The 18,401-nt window shown below is 42.8% G+C and overlaps 1 protein-coding gene across 4 annotated transcripts in view; it reads left to right on the top strand.

Annotated features, from left to right (window-relative positions):
• MYH9 (myosin heavy chain 9) overlaps window positions 1–18,401 on the top strand; it is an 88,036-nt gene that overhangs the window by 58,741 nt on the left and 10,894 nt on the right. For all 4 annotated transcript variants that reach the window (XM_061639018.1, XM_061639017.1, XM_061639016.1 and 1 more), the window contains exons 14-29: window positions 3,934–4,107; window positions 4,663–4,777; window positions 7,787–7,980; window positions 8,810–8,931; window positions 9,475–9,544; window positions 10,247–10,407; window positions 11,013–11,121; window positions 11,476–11,607; window positions 12,281–12,487; window positions 12,726–12,863; window positions 13,781–13,904; window positions 14,647–14,818; window positions 15,450–15,662; window positions 15,901–16,045; window positions 17,368–17,574; window positions 18,058–18,162. In XM_061639018.1, the coding sequence (XP_061495002.1) occupies window positions 3,934–4,107; window positions 4,663–4,777; window positions 7,787–7,980; window positions 8,810–8,931; window positions 9,475–9,544; window positions 10,247–10,407; window positions 11,013–11,121; window positions 11,476–11,607; window positions 12,281–12,487; window positions 12,726–12,863; window positions 13,781–13,904; window positions 14,647–14,818; window positions 15,450–15,662; window positions 15,901–16,045; window positions 17,368–17,574; window positions 18,058–18,162 (2,388 nt within the window). The remainder of the gene's footprint in view (window positions 1–3,933; window positions 4,108–4,662; window positions 4,778–7,786; window positions 7,981–8,809; window positions 8,932–9,474; window positions 9,545–10,246; window positions 10,408–11,012; window positions 11,122–11,475; window positions 11,608–12,280; window positions 12,488–12,725; window positions 12,864–13,780; window positions 13,905–14,646; window positions 14,819–15,449; window positions 15,663–15,900; window positions 16,046–17,367; window positions 17,575–18,057; window positions 18,163–18,401) is intronic.

The raw sequence follows: 18,401 nt of genomic DNA, 5'->3' as shown, positions 1-18,401 counted from the left end.
ATTAGCTACATAAACCTAATCATAACTCACATACACACTCAGCATGCAAACACATGAAGGAGCAAGCACACAAGGCATAAGAAGAGATGGGGCAGGGAGTTGAGTTCGGCACAACTGAGGAAGGTACACTAGCCTGCCCTTTCTCCTTCTGGGCTCACTTTGTGGACTAGGCCTCAGTCATGAGCAGCTGGCAGGGAGGACCAGAGCATGGCTTCTGAAACACAATCACACAGACACACGCAGTCAAAGATAGGCAGAGGGAGCAGATATGGAGGCTACAGTTTGTAGGGAAAGGACCTCCAAAAGACAGGATAGGGAGCGAGATATACCTTTCCCAGCCCTGATGGGCAATCTAGAAATAGAACTAGAGCGTATTGAGACTCCTGGGTCATGCAGGGAAACAGCAAATGCAGCAGGCAGGACTCCTGAAATGGCTTCTTGGATCTCTGCTTCGGTTAGCAAAGGTTCAGAGCAAAGCAGGAAAAATAGCGCAGCCCTGAAAAGAGCTTTTGAAGGAGCTTCAGCAAGCAAGGACCTCTATTTCAGCAGGTAGAGGTCCAGGAAAAGCAGGGGAGAGTCAGACCCCTGGGTTCTGGCTGCCTAAGTGATTCAGCAGGCGATTTCAGGTACTGATATTCAGCAGAGTGGGTGACCAAAACCCAGATCAGTGACTCAGCAGGTGATTTCATAGTGGAACTGGGCAACCAGAACTCAGAACAGCCCTAGGAGTCCAGTTTTTATACCTTCCTGGACAAAAGCCTCAAAAGGAGAATGCAAAATTGATTGGATCAGGCAGGTATCCTTCCTTAATTTCCATACCTATGATGAGTTGTATGGTTAGGGTAATGGGCTTTTCTTTTGTGAAGACAGGTGGTGGCATTCACCTTTTAGCAAGCTTGATAAGATCTGAACAATGGACTCCTCTCTTGAGGGCCAAACTTGTACAATTACTTTTGGGATTGCATTGATTGGATTGCCAAAGGTCTTGTCCTGTGCATATGACTGGCAACATCCTCTTGGTTGCAGTGACAAACTTAACTCTTTCAGCTACTTTTCCCATCAGATCTCAAGCAACATCTTTGTAAAATGAACCAAACTGAAGCCATTTTAAAAATCATATAGGCCATATTGGGGTGGAGTGTCTCTCAGGTTTATAGGCTCGTAGCCAGCTTGCCAACAAAACTTACTTTCCCATGTACTACTTGAAAATTGCTGATGGTCTTGGTGGACTACTTAATGATTTTTCTGCCTGTTGTAGCAATTGTAATGCACTGTGCTAGATGCTGTATGATTTTTGATGGCATTGTTATTGTTTCTTTTATTTCTTTTATTGTATTTTATTGTATTACAACTTGCATTCCGTAGAATTCAGACTATAATACAGTGAAATACAATATAAGAAATAAAACAAGCAATGAAAATGCAATTAAAAATCAATATGAATATTTGATGCAGATGTGTCACGGATCACCTGAACAAAGCTTGTGGATCCCTGGTGGTCCATGGACCACAATTTGGGAATCCTAGGTGTATAGGCATATGAGGCCACCAGCTGCCTGAAGCTAAGCAAGTATGGGTGTTGTTGTTATGTGCCTTCAAGTCGATTACAACTTATGGCGACCCTATGAATCGGTGACCTCCAAGAGCGTCTGTCATGAGCCACCCTGTTCAGATCTTATAAGTTCAGGTCTGTGGCTTCCTTTATGGAATCAATCCATCTCTTGTTTGGCCTTTCTCTTTTTCTACTCCCTTTTGTTTTCCCCAGCATTATTGTCTTTTCTAATAATAATAATAAAATAATAATAAAATTTTATTTGTGAGTCGCCTATCTGGCCGAATTAACGGCCACTCTAGGCGACGTACAACTTCACAGTAAAAATACAATAAGCCAAAGAGGACCACAACAATAATAATATTACCATATTAAAAACTAACCCACCCCAGAGGTCCCGTATGCCTGCCTGAACAGCCAGGTCTTTAAGGCCCAGCAGAAACCTATCAAGGAGGGGGCATGGCGGAGGTCAAAAGGAAGGGAGTTCCAGAGGGTGGGGGCCACAATCGAAAATGCCCTCTCTCTGGTCCGCACCAGCCTCGCTGTCTTAACTGGCGGGACTGAGAGAAGGTCTTGTGTGGCTGATCTTGTTAGGCGGCATAATTGGTGATGCTGAAGATGCTCCTTCAGATAAACTGGGCTGAAACCGTATAGGGCTTTAAAGGTCAACACCAACACCTTGAATTGGGCACGGTAAACAACTGGTAGCCAGTGTAGATCTATTAACACCGGAGTGATATGATCACGGCGACGGCTGTTCTTAATCAAACGTGCCGCCGCATTCTGTATCAGTTGTAATTTCCGGACCGTTTTCAAGGGTAACCCCACATAGAGCGCATTACAGTAGTCTAAGCGGGAGAAGACCAGGGCGTGTATCACCCGTGGGAGCAGATGGGCAGGAAGGTAGGGTGGCAGCCTCCTTATCAGATGTAATTGATACCAAGCTGCCCGGCTCACTGCCAAGATCTGAGCCTCCATGGACAGCTGGGAGTCAAGAATGACTCCAAGGCTACGGACCTGGTCTTTTAAGGGTAACCTTACCCCATTGAACACCAGGTCTATATCCCCCGACCTGCCCCTATCTCCCACGAGCAACACCTCGGTCTTGTCGGGATTTAGTTTCAGCCTATTCCTTCCCATCCATTCACTTACGGATTCCAGGCACTTGGAAATGGTATCCACAGCCAACTCTGGTGAGGACTTAAATGAGAGATAGAGCTGAGTGTCATCCGCATATTGGTGGCACCGCAGCCCAAATCTCCTGATGATGGCCCCCAGCGGCTTTACATAGATGTTGAATAGCATGGGGAAGAGGATAGAACCCTGTGGCACTCCACAATTGAGAGGCCAAGGGTCTGAAACCTCATCCCCCAATGCCACCCGTTGGCATCTGTCTGAGAGATAGGAACGGAGCCACCGTAGAACAGTACCCCCTATTCCTAATCCTTCCAGGCGATCCAGCAGGATACCGTGGTCGACAGTATCGAAGGCCGCTGAGAGATCCAGGAGGATGAGGAAGGTATATTCTCCCCTATCCAACGCCCTCCTCATATCATCCACCAGGGCGACCAAGGCTGTTTCAGTTCCATGTCCAGTCCTGAAGCCCGATTGGAATGGGTCTAGATAATCCGCTTCATCCAAGTGTGTCTGTAACTGTTTGGCCACCACTCGCTCAATCACCTTTCCCAGAAATGGTAAATTAGAGACTGGGCAGAAGTTATTCAACTCTTGGGGATCCAAGGAGGACTTTTTCAAGATGGGCTTTATCACTGCCTCCTTGAAGTCTAATGGCATTTCACCCTCTTCCAAGGATGCATTTACTATTGCCTTGATCCCTTCGCTCAGTCTCTCTTTGCAGCTCATAATGAGCCATGAGGGGCAAGGATCCAGCAGACAGGTGGTTGGCTTCACAGTAGAGAGCACCTTGTCCACATCCTCAGAAGGAAGAGGCTGAAACCGATCCCACCAGACCGGAATGCAACTGTCCGGCTCTGGCCCACTACCTGTATCCACGGCGTACGGAATCATTTTCTAGTATGGGTGTAGTTAGTGCCTAGATGGGAAATGGCCTAGGAGCAGCATGTATGCAGCCTTGGATTTCCTGATGGAAGAAAGGCAGATTATAAATGTAAGAAAACTAATTAATTTAACATGCAAAAACGCAGTCTTTTAGATGTGATACTCTTTATACCAAAAGTGGTATATAAAATAATGAGCAAGAACGGGATGGTTCAAAGACTGCTTCTGGCCCATCCAGAAAGCCACTCCTCTGGGGACAATTCATATGTTCCATTTTGTGCACTTGCTTGTTCAAAACCTGAAATCTTGGTAGTAATGCTGATTTCCACTTGCTCTTTTTTAAAAAACAAAACAAAAAACAGGCTGGTCCTCCTGGCATATTGGCTCTGTTGGATGAAGAGTGCTGGTTCCCAAAGGCTACTGATAAAAGCTTCGTGGAAAAGGTGGTGCAGGAGCAAGGCACTCATCCTAAATTTCAAAAGCCAAAGCAGCTGAAAGACAAAGCTGACTTCTGCATTATACATTATGCTGGCAAGGTAAGGTCTTGTATTTGTAGCGTGGAGGGAATAACAGAGATGCTACCAGATTATTGGCAATTTAGTTTCTACTGATTTGGGAATTTCTTCCAGCCTAGTGAAGTTATGTGATGGTCTGTCCCACAGTAGGAAAGGAAGCGCTTTGTTCCTATAAAAGTCTAGGGCTTCAGCTTTGATGCCATAGCACATTAACTGGACTGTCTATCCTTTCTGTTATTGCCCCCGCACTGGCAGATAGAGCATATGTTGTTGGCTTTTGGTTAACTAGTGCTTTTCAAGTGCTCTGGATTATTGGCACAGATGGTATCCAACAAAGTCGTAGTTGGAGAAGACACATTGAAATTGATAGACTTAAGTTTGTCATGACAAGTCCATTGATTTCTTCGGTCTACTCAAAGTATAACTTAAACCAAGTTATAACTAAGCTTCAACACTTGGCACAGTAGACTCATGCTTCATCTCAAGGGGGAGCAGTCCTAGCCTTGTCTCTTTTCCTTAGTCTGAGGCAAGGTTAATCTTTTGTACCTAGTGTTGGTAAATTGATTTCTTCTCTAGGTTGACTATAAAGCCGATGAGTGGCTGATGAAGAACATGGATCCTCTCAACGATAATGTTGCTACTCTGCTACACCAATCCTCTGATAAATTTGTGTCTGAACTGTGGAAAGATGGTATGTAACCAGACCTCTTGCATATTTTTCTTGGCTTCTCCACCCCAACCACTTAAAATGGCAGTGATCAATATGATGCTAAACTTGTGTATGCTTTATTCTGAATACTGTGTTTGGCCACAGCATGGAGAAATTCATCAGGAGAGCTTTAGACTGAATCCTCAGAGGGAGGGAGACGTAAACTTGGCAGTAACGACTAACAAAGGCTTGGGCACAGTAAGAGGAACTGAGGGAACAGCTCTAATGGGACCCAGTAATAGTCATAAAAATGTAGGAAGGAAGCCAGGCCATAAATCACATGGTTTCGATGTCTGTATGCTAATGCCCAGAGAATGAGAAACAAACAGGACGAACTTGAACTCAGAAGAGTAAATACGACTTGATAGGTAAAATTGAAACATGGTGGGATGACTCCCATGACTGGAATACAGTGGTTGAAGGATATAACTTCTTCAAAAAGGACAGAAGGAATAGAAAGGGAGGCGGAGTCGTACCATATGTTAAAATATATATGCCTGCAGGACGAATTTGGTCACTCCACTGAGAGTATCTGGATTAAACTAAATGGGGCAAGGGATAAAAGGAACATGATGGTTGGAGTCCCAGTCAAGGGGAAGACAAGGATGAAGCTTTTGCAAAGCAAATTGCCAATGTTTCAAAGAGGCATGATGTAGTAGTAATGGGGGACTTTAATTATCGCGATATCTTTTGGGAGGCAAGCTGTGCCAAACACGACACCTCCAAGAAATTATTGACTTGTGTTGGAGATAACTTTCTTCTACAAAAAGAGGAGGAAGGAACTAGAAGATAGCTATCCCATGACTTAATTCCAACCAAACAACGATTTGGTGGATGAAGTGGCAGTTACAGGAATTCTGGGGGAAAGTAACCACGCTATACTAGAGTTCTTGATTTTAAAGGAAGCAAAAGCTGAGAGTAGCCATACGCGTACCCTGGACTTCAGAAAAGCCAATTTTAATAAACTCAGAACAATGGAAAGTAAGGTTCTGTGGCAAGCGACTCTAAGGAGAAAAGGAGTCCAACATGGGTGGGAGTTTCTGAAAGAGGAAATTCTAAAGGTGCAATGGCAAACAATTCCATCAAGGAAAAAAAGGGGAAGACAGCAGAAGAAGCCAATGTGGCTTCACAGAAAGCTTAGACGTGACCTGAAAACAAAAATGCAGGAAGTGGAAAAACATACAGGATGTGGAATGAAGGCCAGACTGCAAAGGAAGAGTACAGACTGGTAGCATGGAATTGCAGGTGTCAGGAAGACTAAAGCTGAGAATGAATTTAGGTTAGTGAGAGATTCTAAAAGTAACAAAAAAGCTTTCTTCAGGTACATCCATAGTAAAAGAAAAACAGAAAAGAAATGGTGGTACAGGTGCACAGTGAGGATGGCAAAATAATAACAGATGACAAAGAAAAGGCAGAAGTGCTCAGTTCCTATTTCGGCTCAGTTTTATCCTGATGCCCTCTCCTGCAGAACACAGTGATTGATTGGGTATATGGGGAGGTGACCATATGTGGCTCTACTGTACTTTTTATGTATGCTTCAGCGATTAGTCTCTCCGGTGGCTAAAGTTGGAACTGTTAATTCATTCATCAAAAGGATACAGCTGATGAGTCTTGGTGAAGTTTCTGTTTTGAGAAGTTGCGTGATTTGCTTCCTCTGTGCAGATTCCAGATGCATAGTCATCAACCCTTTTAAAGAGATGATTCTTGCCAGCCGGCACTGAAAGAGCATTATGAATGCCTTTTTTGATGGCTCTATTCAGTAACACAACTTGTCTCTAAATCAGTCTTGGCTCCACTGAAATTTGAGGGAAAAGAGGCACCCTAATTCTTCAGCACGAGTACATTCTACCCTAGCTTTGCATCTTGTCTTCCAGTCCCTAATGCAATTCCTGTTATTTTGACAAGTTAAAGGACTTCCTTTGAGAAAAAGAAAGTTTTGACAACCACATAATAATTGAGATCTGAGAGGCAATGGCTGGCTTGACTGCAACCAGGAAAATGAGTGTGTCTTAGTCAATCACATTTTTTCAGCCTGTTTCGTTAAGCTTATTTTGATCTCCAGAATGACTAATTTTGGTTGAGCTACCTTTTGCCCATTGTAGTAACCTGTAAGAGGAGTTATGTTGTTCATCTTATTTTATTTCTGGCGTATGGCCAGCTCATAAGTAAAACAGAATTGAACAAAAGGCTCAGTTGCTTCTAGCACTGGGGAACTACTGTGACATATTAATAATGAACTCCCATCTCCTTGTGTCCACTGAGATAAGCTATACCATCTGAAATACACCTACCTTATAACCTTGCACACTGGGCAGTGATTTCATAAATTCTATAATGTATGACCCATCAGATGTACCCTGGACACCCTCTTTACTGGGGTGTGGAGAAAAATAGAATCTTGCTAATAAATTTAGTTAGGGCTGTTGACTGGTAAATAGATTTTTAAATCTTACCTAATTATGTGCTCTTTTACACCACATTGGAGCAAAGATTTTTAAAAGATGGCTTTTCGGCAAGAACCTTGCAAAATCACCCAGGGTTATAGTCTCTGCTTGACTGTTGACTGCCATAAGTTAAACTATGCTATTACTTGAATCAGTTGGATGTAGAGAAAAATCTTGAGTCTGCAGGGCCTAGCTTTGTGAGAAGGCATCTTTCTTGCTGGTCACATCAAGCATGAGAGAAAAAATATCTTGGCTAAATCAAACCTGTTGTGCCAGTTCTTTACTCCTTGGCATAAAATTGCAGTTTAAATTGCCAGCTGGATCTGTCAGGCATGAGATGGATCTGAGCTCTAACAGTTGGCTGCTCTCTTCCCTCCTTGTTGTTGCCCAGTACAAATGATGAGCAGGACTTCTGCATCTGTAAAGGGTTGAAGCAAATGGATCCTGCAAATTACTCTTTTATCCATGCTATATCCAGATACATTATGCATTCTCTCACCAAAGCTGTTTGGGGAAAAATCTGACAATCTGGTATTTTTTCCTCTAGTTGATCGCATAGTTGGGCTGGATCAGGTGGCTGGCATGTCAGATTCAGCATTGCCTGGGGCATTTAAAACCAGGAAGGGCATGTTCCGAACAGTAGGGCAGCTGTACAAAGAACAACTGGCCAAGCTGATGGCTACTCTGAGGAACACCAACCCCAACTTTGTTCGTTGCATCATCCCCAACCATGAAAAGAAGGTAAAGTTCAACCTTGTGCATGTAAACAGAAACATTGTACTATACCCAGACCTTAGAAGTGACTTAAAGATAAATATCAAAATTGCCATTCTTGCCTGCATTACTGATGGGAGGGGGTTGATGAGCAAAAACAAGCTATACCCCTGCTCTTGTATGTGGTTGTCTTGATCTAGTTTGGCTTAGAATGCTTTTGGTTCCCAAGTCCTCCTTAGGAGTTGTAGGCTTTCTCGTTATATGTCTTTTTGAAGGCACATATTTGTTGCACTCAGATCTTTGCAAACCTAACAAAAAATATGGTGATGTATTTGATTATACCCTACCTCTCTCATTTTAAAGAATATCAGGGGTGGCTAGCAATGAAAAAAAGCAATATTTTGCATGAAAATATAGGAACAGTTTTTCATTTGTATGCCACCCTATAACTCTGGTGGCTTACAATAAGTAAAGCTGCAATTGAAATACAAACTAAGATATAAAATTCTGATCTTGGGCCATTTAGGGTTTTGGTGGTAAAATGTAGCACACTGAACTGGAAATGAATTGGTAGCTAGTGTAGATGAATCAATATTTGAATTATGTGCTCCATCTGCTAGCCTTAGTCTGGTTGCTACATCTTGAACCAGTTGATGCTTCTGATCTTCAGAGGCCTTCATGTAGTGCATGGTACAATCATTGGGTCTGAATGTTTCAAGCATGATTTTAACTGGGTCTGTCTTCTTGGGGAAGGCTGCAGCTAGCATACCAATTTAAGCTGATAGAAAATGCTCCTGGGCATCCACAAGCACCAGCGTTCATGTCTTTTAATAAGAAGCTGTTTTTTTCTCCACAGGCTGGGAAACTGGACCCACATCTAGTCCTGGATCAGCTTCGTTGCAATGGAGTGCTGGAGGGAATTCGTATCTGCAGGCAAGGCTTTCCCAACAGAATTGTCTTCCAGGAGTTTAGACAAAGGTAAAACTGAGTCAGTGGCTTCGGTCTGTATATTGAATGCATGATTTGAATTGCTCTTAGATTGTCAAGTCTCTTCATGTAGTCTTTAAAAGGAATTGTCTTGCCAGCTTATAGCCCATTCTTAATAGGTGGTTTCAAGCCACTGGTGTGCATCTTGTAATGCCAGATGGTTACTAAGTACTGAGTAGGATGTGACAGGCCAGAGTCATGCTTCTAGAATTGCCTGCTGACCAATTTTCTTTGCACCCTTCTATCTGTGTTATAAGATAATGTTCCAGTTGTACCCTTCTCCCAGTGTGCTGAGACTCAACTGCGCACTCTGCTTGACAATAGTAGTTGTGGTGTTGAATTTACATGTGCTTCATAAAATGAGCCAAATACTACTTCAAGGACAGCTGCTACTAGTCATTTGAAATCTGCTACATTGTATTCTCTGAATGCTAATAAGTTATACAACTCCATGCTAACAAACTTCTACTACAGGATTATCAACTTCTCTAATAAGCCATGTCTTGTGGTAAATGGTAATTTATTCCCTTTTAGATATGAGATCCTGACTCCAAATTCCATTCCCAAAGGGTTCATGGATGGAAAGCAAGCCTGTGTTCTGATGGTAGGTCCTCTGCTCCAGTTGCTGACATCATAAGAAGTGAATAAGGAAGCCTAAATCCAATCTTTGTTTGATAGAAATTTCACAAATTCATGTTTAGTGTTTTAACTTCCTATGGAAAGTCTTCCTCTATTGATGATCTGTTAGACCTTAGCTTACCAGTGATGGATCATTCACTGTGAATGTGAAGCAGTTTTCTCAAGCATGCTACAGTTTTTAAGATGGAACTGGCATGCATATGAATTCCCCACTATCTCCTAGTGGGGTTTTCCTTCATGAAAAGAGAGCCTATTTCAAGGTTTATTCTTTTAATAATCTCTGATGACAGCACCTCCCAAAACACATGCACACATTGTAAAAGTGAACTTACAATGCAATCCCAACCATGTCCACTCAGAAGTAAGTCCTACTCAATTCAGTGAGGCTTATTCCCTGGTAAGTGGGGCTAGGGTTGCAGACTTAGAGTAATTTTTGTATGAGTGTCTCAGTAGGAAAGCTCTGGTCTCTGTAATAGTTGAGGGCTTCTGAACATTTGCTTCTATCCTAGAAGGCCTCTGTAAAGTTCTCTGTGTCTTCCTCATTTTGTTTGGTGGCTTTACATCAACAAAGAAGGGTTTCTTCAGTGGCTTTACATCAAAAAGGAATGCACGATGGATGCATTTTTTCATTTATCTAATGATGTATTTTATTCTCATTGCTATTTAGATTAAAGCCTTGGAGCTGGACCCAAATCTTTACCGAATTGGACAGAGTAAAGTGTTTTTCCGAGCAGGTGTCCTTGCCCACCTTGAAGAAGAACGAGACTTGAAAATCACAGATGTCATTATTGGGTTCCAAGCGTGTTGTAGAGGCTACTTGGCTAGAAAGTACGTAGAAAGTAATGTGTAATTCTTGCAGCTAACTGGCAATAAATTATTGGTATTCTGAATTTTAGATAACTTTGAAAACACCAGTTGGCCTTGGCTGATGATCTTCTCACAGCTCAGGAAAGCCTGAGAGATTAAGGGGCACACTAAGTGGAATATCTAAACTTCAGGATGTTGAGCTATGTGAAGTCCCCTCTAACTGCAAAGCCGCTACTTTGAATCAAAGTATAATGGTATCACACATTTAAGAATTCACAGGATCTAGAGCTCTTGTCACAGCTTGTACAAATGCAAAGATAAAGTATCATAATTCTGTTATGCAAAAATGCAAGTGGCATTTGTTCCATCATGTGGCATAAACCCAGAAGGTGAGGACTGGGTTCAGACAGGAATGTAGTTTTTCAGACAAACTGGCGAAGGGAAGTTTGCACAGTGGTAGAGGATAAGTGGAAGAAAGTGAACAGAACTTTTAGGTGGGAAAGGCATAGTATAGAGAAAAAAGCAAATTAAAGGTTTTAATGTAGTTCATATGCTTCAAAAGCTTTGTTAGGGTTTCTAGTTTTTCTCTGACTCCCTCCTACTCCCCACTTCTTTTCCCATCACAGGGCTTTTGCAAAGCGCCAACAGCAACTAACAGCAATGAAGGTGCTCCAGAGGAATTGTGCTGCCTACTTGAAGCTTCGCAACTGGCAATGGTGGAGATTGTTTACAAAGGTACTAACTGGGTGCAGGATTCAGTGAAAGGAAGTTATGTTGTAATTGTTAATTGTTGTAAACCGCCCAGAGAGCTTCGGTATACAAATGTAATTAATAATAATAATAATAATAGTGTCTCTGCTAAATAAGAGCCTATAATAACCTCCCTAAAAGACATTGCATCTCTTCACCAGTTCCGTGTATGGTGTTGCATGCCTAGGATTGCTTCTTCCAAAGACCACAAACCTTGTTGGCCCTTGGGATGGAAGCCAGTTCTTGGACACCAGGGCTTTGAATTAAGAGGCTCTGTGCAGGACAAACCAAGTTTTCCTCCAGCACACTGATACGTGTGGGTAACTTGACTCCCCACAGGTGAAGCCTTTGCTGCAAGTGAGCAGGCAAGAGGAGGAGATGATGGCCAAAGAAGAAGAGTTAATGAAGGTCAAGGAAAAGCAGCTGGCTACAGAAAATAGAGTGACTGAAATGGAAAATCTCCAGTCACAGGTGAGTAGATGGCTGTCACTTAGACAACTGGATGATCAGCTCCTTGGTTACATGTATATGCTTGAAAGTACTGTAGTCCTAGTTGATTTTGAATAGTATTTTGTAAGCATTGAATGATGCAGTTAGTGGATATTTGAAACATGCTGCACGTTAGGGATTTGATGGGCACTTGAAGACCTCGAGCACAGGCCCATGAGAAAATGTGCATCAGCAAATTACAGTGCTGGGTGCCTAACGACTCGCCAGCACTGCACTGTAAGCAAAGTTTTCTTTTTAAATTAAGTTTTATAAATGGGAAGGGGCAGTAGATCCATGGTCTAATGTGAAAGACTTGAAGCTTGGGCCCCCTTTCCCAACAATGCCCATGCTCCATATTAAATCTTCCTGAGCTGAATGCTTTAGAGAATGCCTGGTAATGGCATGCATTCTTTGTTCCAACAACTAAGTGCTAAGGGATTCAGCCTGAGCTTTGTAGCTAATATAGAAGGAACCATTAAACTTTTCATTCCAAATACAACATTGTGTAACAGTCTGCATAAGGTTTCACATGGGCTGTCCATCTTTTTTTAATGCAGCCAACATGTGAATCACCTTTTTTTTAAATTGCTGATGCATCCTTAGATCAATTGGAGGCTTCCATTAGCTTGCTAAGATATGTGCTTGTTCTGTGCAGCTCATGACAGAGAAGATGCAACTGCAAGAGCAGTTGCAAGCAGAAATTGAACTCTGTGCGGAGGCTGAAGAGATCAGAGGTCGCCTGACAGCAAAGAAACAGGAGCTGGAGGAGATCTGTCATGACTTGGAGGCCAGAGTGGAGGAAGAGGAGGAACGGTGCCAGCATCTGCAAATTGAGAAAAAGAAAATGCAGCAGAACATTCAGGTAATGGGCCACGGTATGGCACCTAAGTAGTTGATATAATCCAAAGTACGTTGGGGTGTCTCAGTAGGAAATGTAGAAGATGTAGCAAAACTTGGCTGGTGTAGGAAGGCAGTGTCAGGTAAATCCCAGGCCATATTTGTTTGTTATTCCCATGACTAGCTGTTGACAGGCATAGACCACTGATATACGAGGTCCAAGACTTACCCGGCTACTGAATTCCATGCCTTTTCTTGTGCAGGAGCTTGAAGAACAGTTGGAGGAAGAGGAAAGCGCCAGGCAAAAGTTACAGCTGGAGAAAGTGACCACTGAAGCAAAGCTGAAGAAGCTGGAGGAAGATCTGATAGTCTTTGAAGACCAGAATTGCAAACTGGCCAAGGTAAGACAGACACCAAGCTGCTGTTTAGTGGGATGACAGAAGGGTGGAAATATAGTCGTGGTAACATCCTTTAGAATAGAGGTGCTATTGTTGCTGGCTGACTTTTGTGGCATGTTGGTGCCACCTTGGAGATTAGTAAAGATACACTTTGTACAAAGGCAAGGATATTCCTATCCAGACATACTTTTGTTGGCCATATGGACAGATACCACCTTAATATGTCTCTTTTGGAAGATACAACCTGGGATTCACACTCCCCCCAACACTTCCTACTTCATCTAGAATTGAACTTTTCCTGATCAATCTAAGACCACACAGGAATATTCTATTTTAGATAGAAAATAAGGAATTGTTGTGTTGGTTCCTACTAAAAGATCTTATAATGCTAGCAGTTGTATTCTCAAAGAGTTCATTCTTGTGGAAATGTGGCTGCTAGTGCTGAAGACAGTCCCTGAACCAAATAAACTGTAGCCCTGTTCAGGCCTTCAGTACAGTGGGTACTGAATGCATGAAGGACTCTGTGGGAATGGCTAGGATTAGCCCGGCTCCCTCAGCACCACCCTGGCTCATGAGTACTGCATGCTTGAATAGGATGCAAACTAGATTGCAGTACTCAAGGGCTAAGTGAATGCTGACCTGCTTCTGAGAGAATGCAATGATTTATGTTACTTTTGAGTCACACATCCTAAATAGTGTCATCTTCTAGGGAACTGTGGAATCTGTGTAGTATTGCTGGCTTTCCCACGGTGTTTGGGTGGCTTTCAATCATCTTGACACTTCAGGGGTATTTGCTCTATAAGAACAATCTAGAATGTAACTTTTGTCTAACATAAACATCTAAAGCATTGCAAAGAGGCTAATATCATTTTTACTGCAGATACGTTTCTTCAATACAACTTTTTTTCTGGTTTCTTCAGGAGAAGAAATTACTGGAAGAAAGGATGGCAGAGTTCACCACTAACTTAGCCGAGGAAGAGGAGAAATCAAAAAGTTTAGCTAAACTCAAGAACAAGCACGAGGCTATTATAACAGAATTGGAAGGTAGGGAAAGACCTTGGAGAGTGTCTCTTTAATCAGCTTTTACACCATCAGCATTTCTAAATATATAGGGTGTGTTAAATTTCTGGCTGTGTTGGCTTATAATAGGTTAATATCACTGAAACTGTAGCGGGTTTGCATGGGAGGTATTGATCAGTCTAACAGAACCATTCAGTGTCTGGATGGCTGAAGGTTATGCACTCTGTCAGCTAAGCCTTGCTTGAATAAAAACAAATCTCTAAAACAGACCAATGGAAAAGAGCAGCTGGGTCCATTTCTCCTCCTGCTGTGGGAATATTTCTGCTCTTAGTGGTGCCTGAATACTGGGGTTTGTGCTGCTGCTCCTACTTGTTTTAAAAGATAAGTTTGTGGCATTGCTGGTAACACTGGCGTAAAGGTTGTGGCTTAATTTAACCCCCCCCTTTAAAAAAAAAGACTGAGGGCACTTTCAGCATTGTGCTCAGAATACCTGTGGTGGTTTTTCCCAGCTTTATGGAGATAATGCTATCTGCTTTAGTTGGACAATCTTATGGAGGGGAATGAATGAACACTGAGGAGTTTGAAGGGCAAAACCTTCAAACTTCAGTCTTTAACTTGGGTACCTAAACTGGGAGCTGTTGTTGCAGCCCTTCATTGTTGACATGCCTAGATTCAGGTTCTGGCACTCTGGCTTTTCACATGAAGCATTGCTTAGGGTTATGAGAACCAAGATGAACCATTGATCCAGCTCTGTTTTCTCCATCAGAGCGATTGCGCCGGGAAGAAAAGCAGCGGCAAGAGTTGGAGAAGACCCGCAGGAAGCTAGAGGGAGACTCTACAGATCTTCATGATCAAATAGCTGAATTGCAGGCTCAAATAGCAGAGCTCAAAATGCAGCTAGCGAAAAAAGAAGAGGAGCTGCAAGCAGCTTTGGCTAGGTAAGGCTTCCTAAACTTCTAATTGGAAATTGAGCAAAGAAAGAAGGTCCCCTGTGTCAGTGTTGATTTAACTGGAACCCTGATATTTCCTTAAATGGTTTTAGAATAAACAGCCTCAATTTAAGGGTCTAAGTCTCTTAGCTGGTAACCCTTATCTTGCACAACAGCAAATTATTGTATTGGTAGGAAATCAAATTTTAAATGGGATCTGCTGCATAGATGGCAAGTCTGCATGGCTTGATAACATCAGGAGGCAGAAATAAAGTGAATAGCTGGCTTGTGCTGTGGACCATTAAAGTTGCATATATTACGGCTTTTGTCTCCCATTTAAACCTTTCTAATGTTCCTAACCTTCACTTTGGTTGGGGAGGCTGAAACTAAGCGTTTCTAGTAGAATTCAGCTGTAGTTGTAACAAGGTCAGAGCACTGGTGTGTTGTCAGGGTAGCATTCAACACCAGTGTCTGTTATAATGCAACCCTAACCTGTCTCTAAAGTCAGCCCCACAGCATTCAATGGGACTTGCATGCTGCTTTATATGATTGCAGCCTTAGTAACTTTCATGTAGACAAGAAGGCTGTCTGTGATCCTTGGCCAAAAATATTTGGTATGAGATGTCTCTGACTCGTGCAGGGTGGAAGAGGAGGCTGCTCAGAAGAACATGGCCCTGAAGAAGATCCGTGAGCTGGAGTCCCAGTTAATGGAGTTGCAGGAAGACCTGGAATCTGAGCGGGCTGCCAGGAATAAAGCAGAGAAACAGAAGCGGGATCTGGGTGAAGAGCTTGAGGCTCTTAAGACGGAACTAGAGGACACACTGGACTCGACTGCAGCACAACAGGAACTTAGGTAATTGCGACACTTGGTGCTTACAATACTACTGAGACCAATTCTGCCTCTTGAAAAGATAGGGGGGAAACTGAGGATCAGCAGATTTTAAACATCACTTATCCTTGTTGTGCTGTGTGGCTTCTTCAGATTTGTACTTGAGGAGCTCTGTGATTGCCAAACTTCAAATCTCTTGCAGCCATGGAATACGTACTGCACAGACTTCTAAACTAACGTCTAACCTGTGGCTTTTTAACAGGTCAAAACGTGAACAAGAGGTGACCCTTCTAAAGAAGACTCTGGAGGAAGAGGCAAAGACCCATGAGGCACAGATCCAGGAGATGAGGCAGAAACATGCCCAGGCTATAGAAGAGCTGGCAGAGCAGTTGGAGCAGACCAAACGAGTATGTGAGAGGTTGAAAAAAATGTAGTGCCACTTGTCAAAGAACCTCTCATGTGGTGCTGAGAACTGTAGTGTGATTTCTGCGTGTATAATTTGAGAGAGGAATGTTGATAAATGGTGCACTTCACAAATTGTGCGCTTTTCACTTCCTATTGTATGAACAGCGTTCACTGGAGGTTAAAAGGAACGTTCAAGCATCTGGTGAAAATGGACATTGCTTCAGTAACCGGAACACAATCGGGAGCAATATTTGGTTTTAAAGAAGTGTTGCTAATTAGCCAAGTTAGGTGCTAATCCAAGTAATGCCTTCTTTGCCAGATGATGCTGGAGGATATTCCTAACATATGGGATGGCACCTCCCTCTGGGTAGATTGGGTAGGGTCCCTGTCAGTCTTCTGCCTCTTCTTCAGGGGGAGGAGCCATCATGCCCTTAAGACAGACTCTGTCTAAGGACAGATTAGGTTGGGGCAAACTAGGTCTCTTAGGAGCCTTGTCTTTATTGGTCTTTCTCTTGTGTAGTTTCATGTTTGCTTTTCTTTTCACAGCTGTCCTCTCCTGTTTACTTATACTTTCTCCCTTTTTATTTTGATTTTCTCCTCAGTTTGCATGTCTCATTATTTATTTTTTTAACTGCAACATTGCTTGGCTGTTCTGTTGTTTAGGTACATGGCTCTACAAAGAACAGGCATGGCAGGTCCCTACGTCAAGGGGCTTACAATCTAAAATAGATAGAGGGAAACAATAAAGGGGAAAGTGGAGCCATAGCTAGGCAGGAGAAAATATGTGATTATTGCTGTTATGCATACTTTAGCTAAACGCTGCTGATATTTTCTTAACAAGTGGTCACTGCCCAGCATCTTTTCACTTCCCTTTATTGGTGTAAGACAGCCAGTGTGGTGTAGTGGTTAAGGTGTTGGACTACCACCTGGGAGGCCAGGGTTCGAATCCCCACATAGCCATGAAGCTCACTGAGTGACCTTGGGCCAGTCACTGCCTCTCAGCCTCATGAAAACCCTATTCATAGGGTCGCCATAAGTCGGAATCGACTTGAAGGCAGTACATTCAATTCAATTCAAATTATTGGTGTAAACATTCTGCTTCAGTGTGCATAAAGCTATAATTCATAGTATCACAAAGTACAGATTTGAAAACCTACAGATTTATTGTTTTGAAAGTGCTTGGGGTGCTGAGCCCATATTGAAGATCTGACTTTTACATCATGGCCTCATTTTGGAATACTGAGCTCCAAATATGTTAGTGAAATTAAAACTTTTGGAGAGAGCACACCTCACTGTAAAGCCTTCTCTTCCTGTCTTCCTTTAGGTGAAAGTGAACCTTGAAAAGGCAAAACTGGCCCTAGACAGTGAACGCGCTGAGCTATCCAATGAGGTGAAGGTCCTTCTGCAAGCCAAAGGAGACTCTGAGCACAAGAGGAAGAGAGGTGAAACTCAGGTTCAAGAGCTGCAAGTGAAATTGACAGAGGGGGAGAGAGTACGGACTGAGCTGGCTGAGAGAGTTAACAAATTGCAGGTGAGCATCCTGAGTTGGTTCCTCTTTCCATTGTATCCTGCTTTTTAGTACAAGTTTAGAAGGGGAAGTAAGAGAGAAGCAAGGGATTGGGTCTGCAATGATACTTTCCTCTTTCTGAAGTTTTGACACCTAGTGTACTCTCCATCATTTACGTTGTTACTTTTCAGCCCTCATGTTAGAAAAGAGGGTTCTGTAACTGCATGAAACAAAAAGATTCCTGTTTTGAGATACTGGGATACTACCGCTTGCTCAATTTTACACCAACTGGGGCAATGAGCTCTCAACAAACTGAAATGGTGGGTGTTGGTTCTGATGGGCAGTGTGACTAAAACTCCTGTTGTGTAGGCTTGATTAGTAAGGGATGGTGTATGGTGCTGCTTGTTCTGAGTTTCTCTCCTACTGTACAGCGGGGAAATCCAGTAGCAGATGGCAACTCTCTTTTTACTAATGGGATTGTTTCAAACTTCTCTTGTACTTTTTCAGGTTGAGTTGGACAATGTCACTGGTCTTCTGAACCAATCTGAGAGCAAGTCAATTAAACTAGCCAAAGATTTCTCTACCCTGGAGTCTCAGCTGCAGGGCACACAGGTGAGGCTTTAAAGTGCTACAGCAATAGGCAAAAACTCAATTAGCTACTCCACAATGCAGAGTTAATATTGCCACTTGTGACAAATCTGTTAGATTGACAGTCTGCAATATGGACTGCAGAAGCGGAGTGGGGGTGTCCACAAATAGTGGTTGATCTTGGTAGCCAAAATATGCGACCACCAGAACCATCTTCCTTACTTAATGGGATATATCTGTCACACTGAGCTTTGAACAGCTCC

The sequence above is a fragment of the Rhineura floridana genome, chromosome 8, assembly GCF_030035675.1.
Source record: "Rhineura floridana isolate rRhiFlo1 chromosome 8, rRhiFlo1.hap2, whole genome shotgun sequence".
Classification (NCBI taxonomy): domain Eukaryota; kingdom Metazoa; phylum Chordata; class Lepidosauria; order Squamata; family Rhineuridae; genus Rhineura; species Rhineura floridana.
This window is presented reverse-complemented; position numbering and strand designations above follow the sequence as displayed.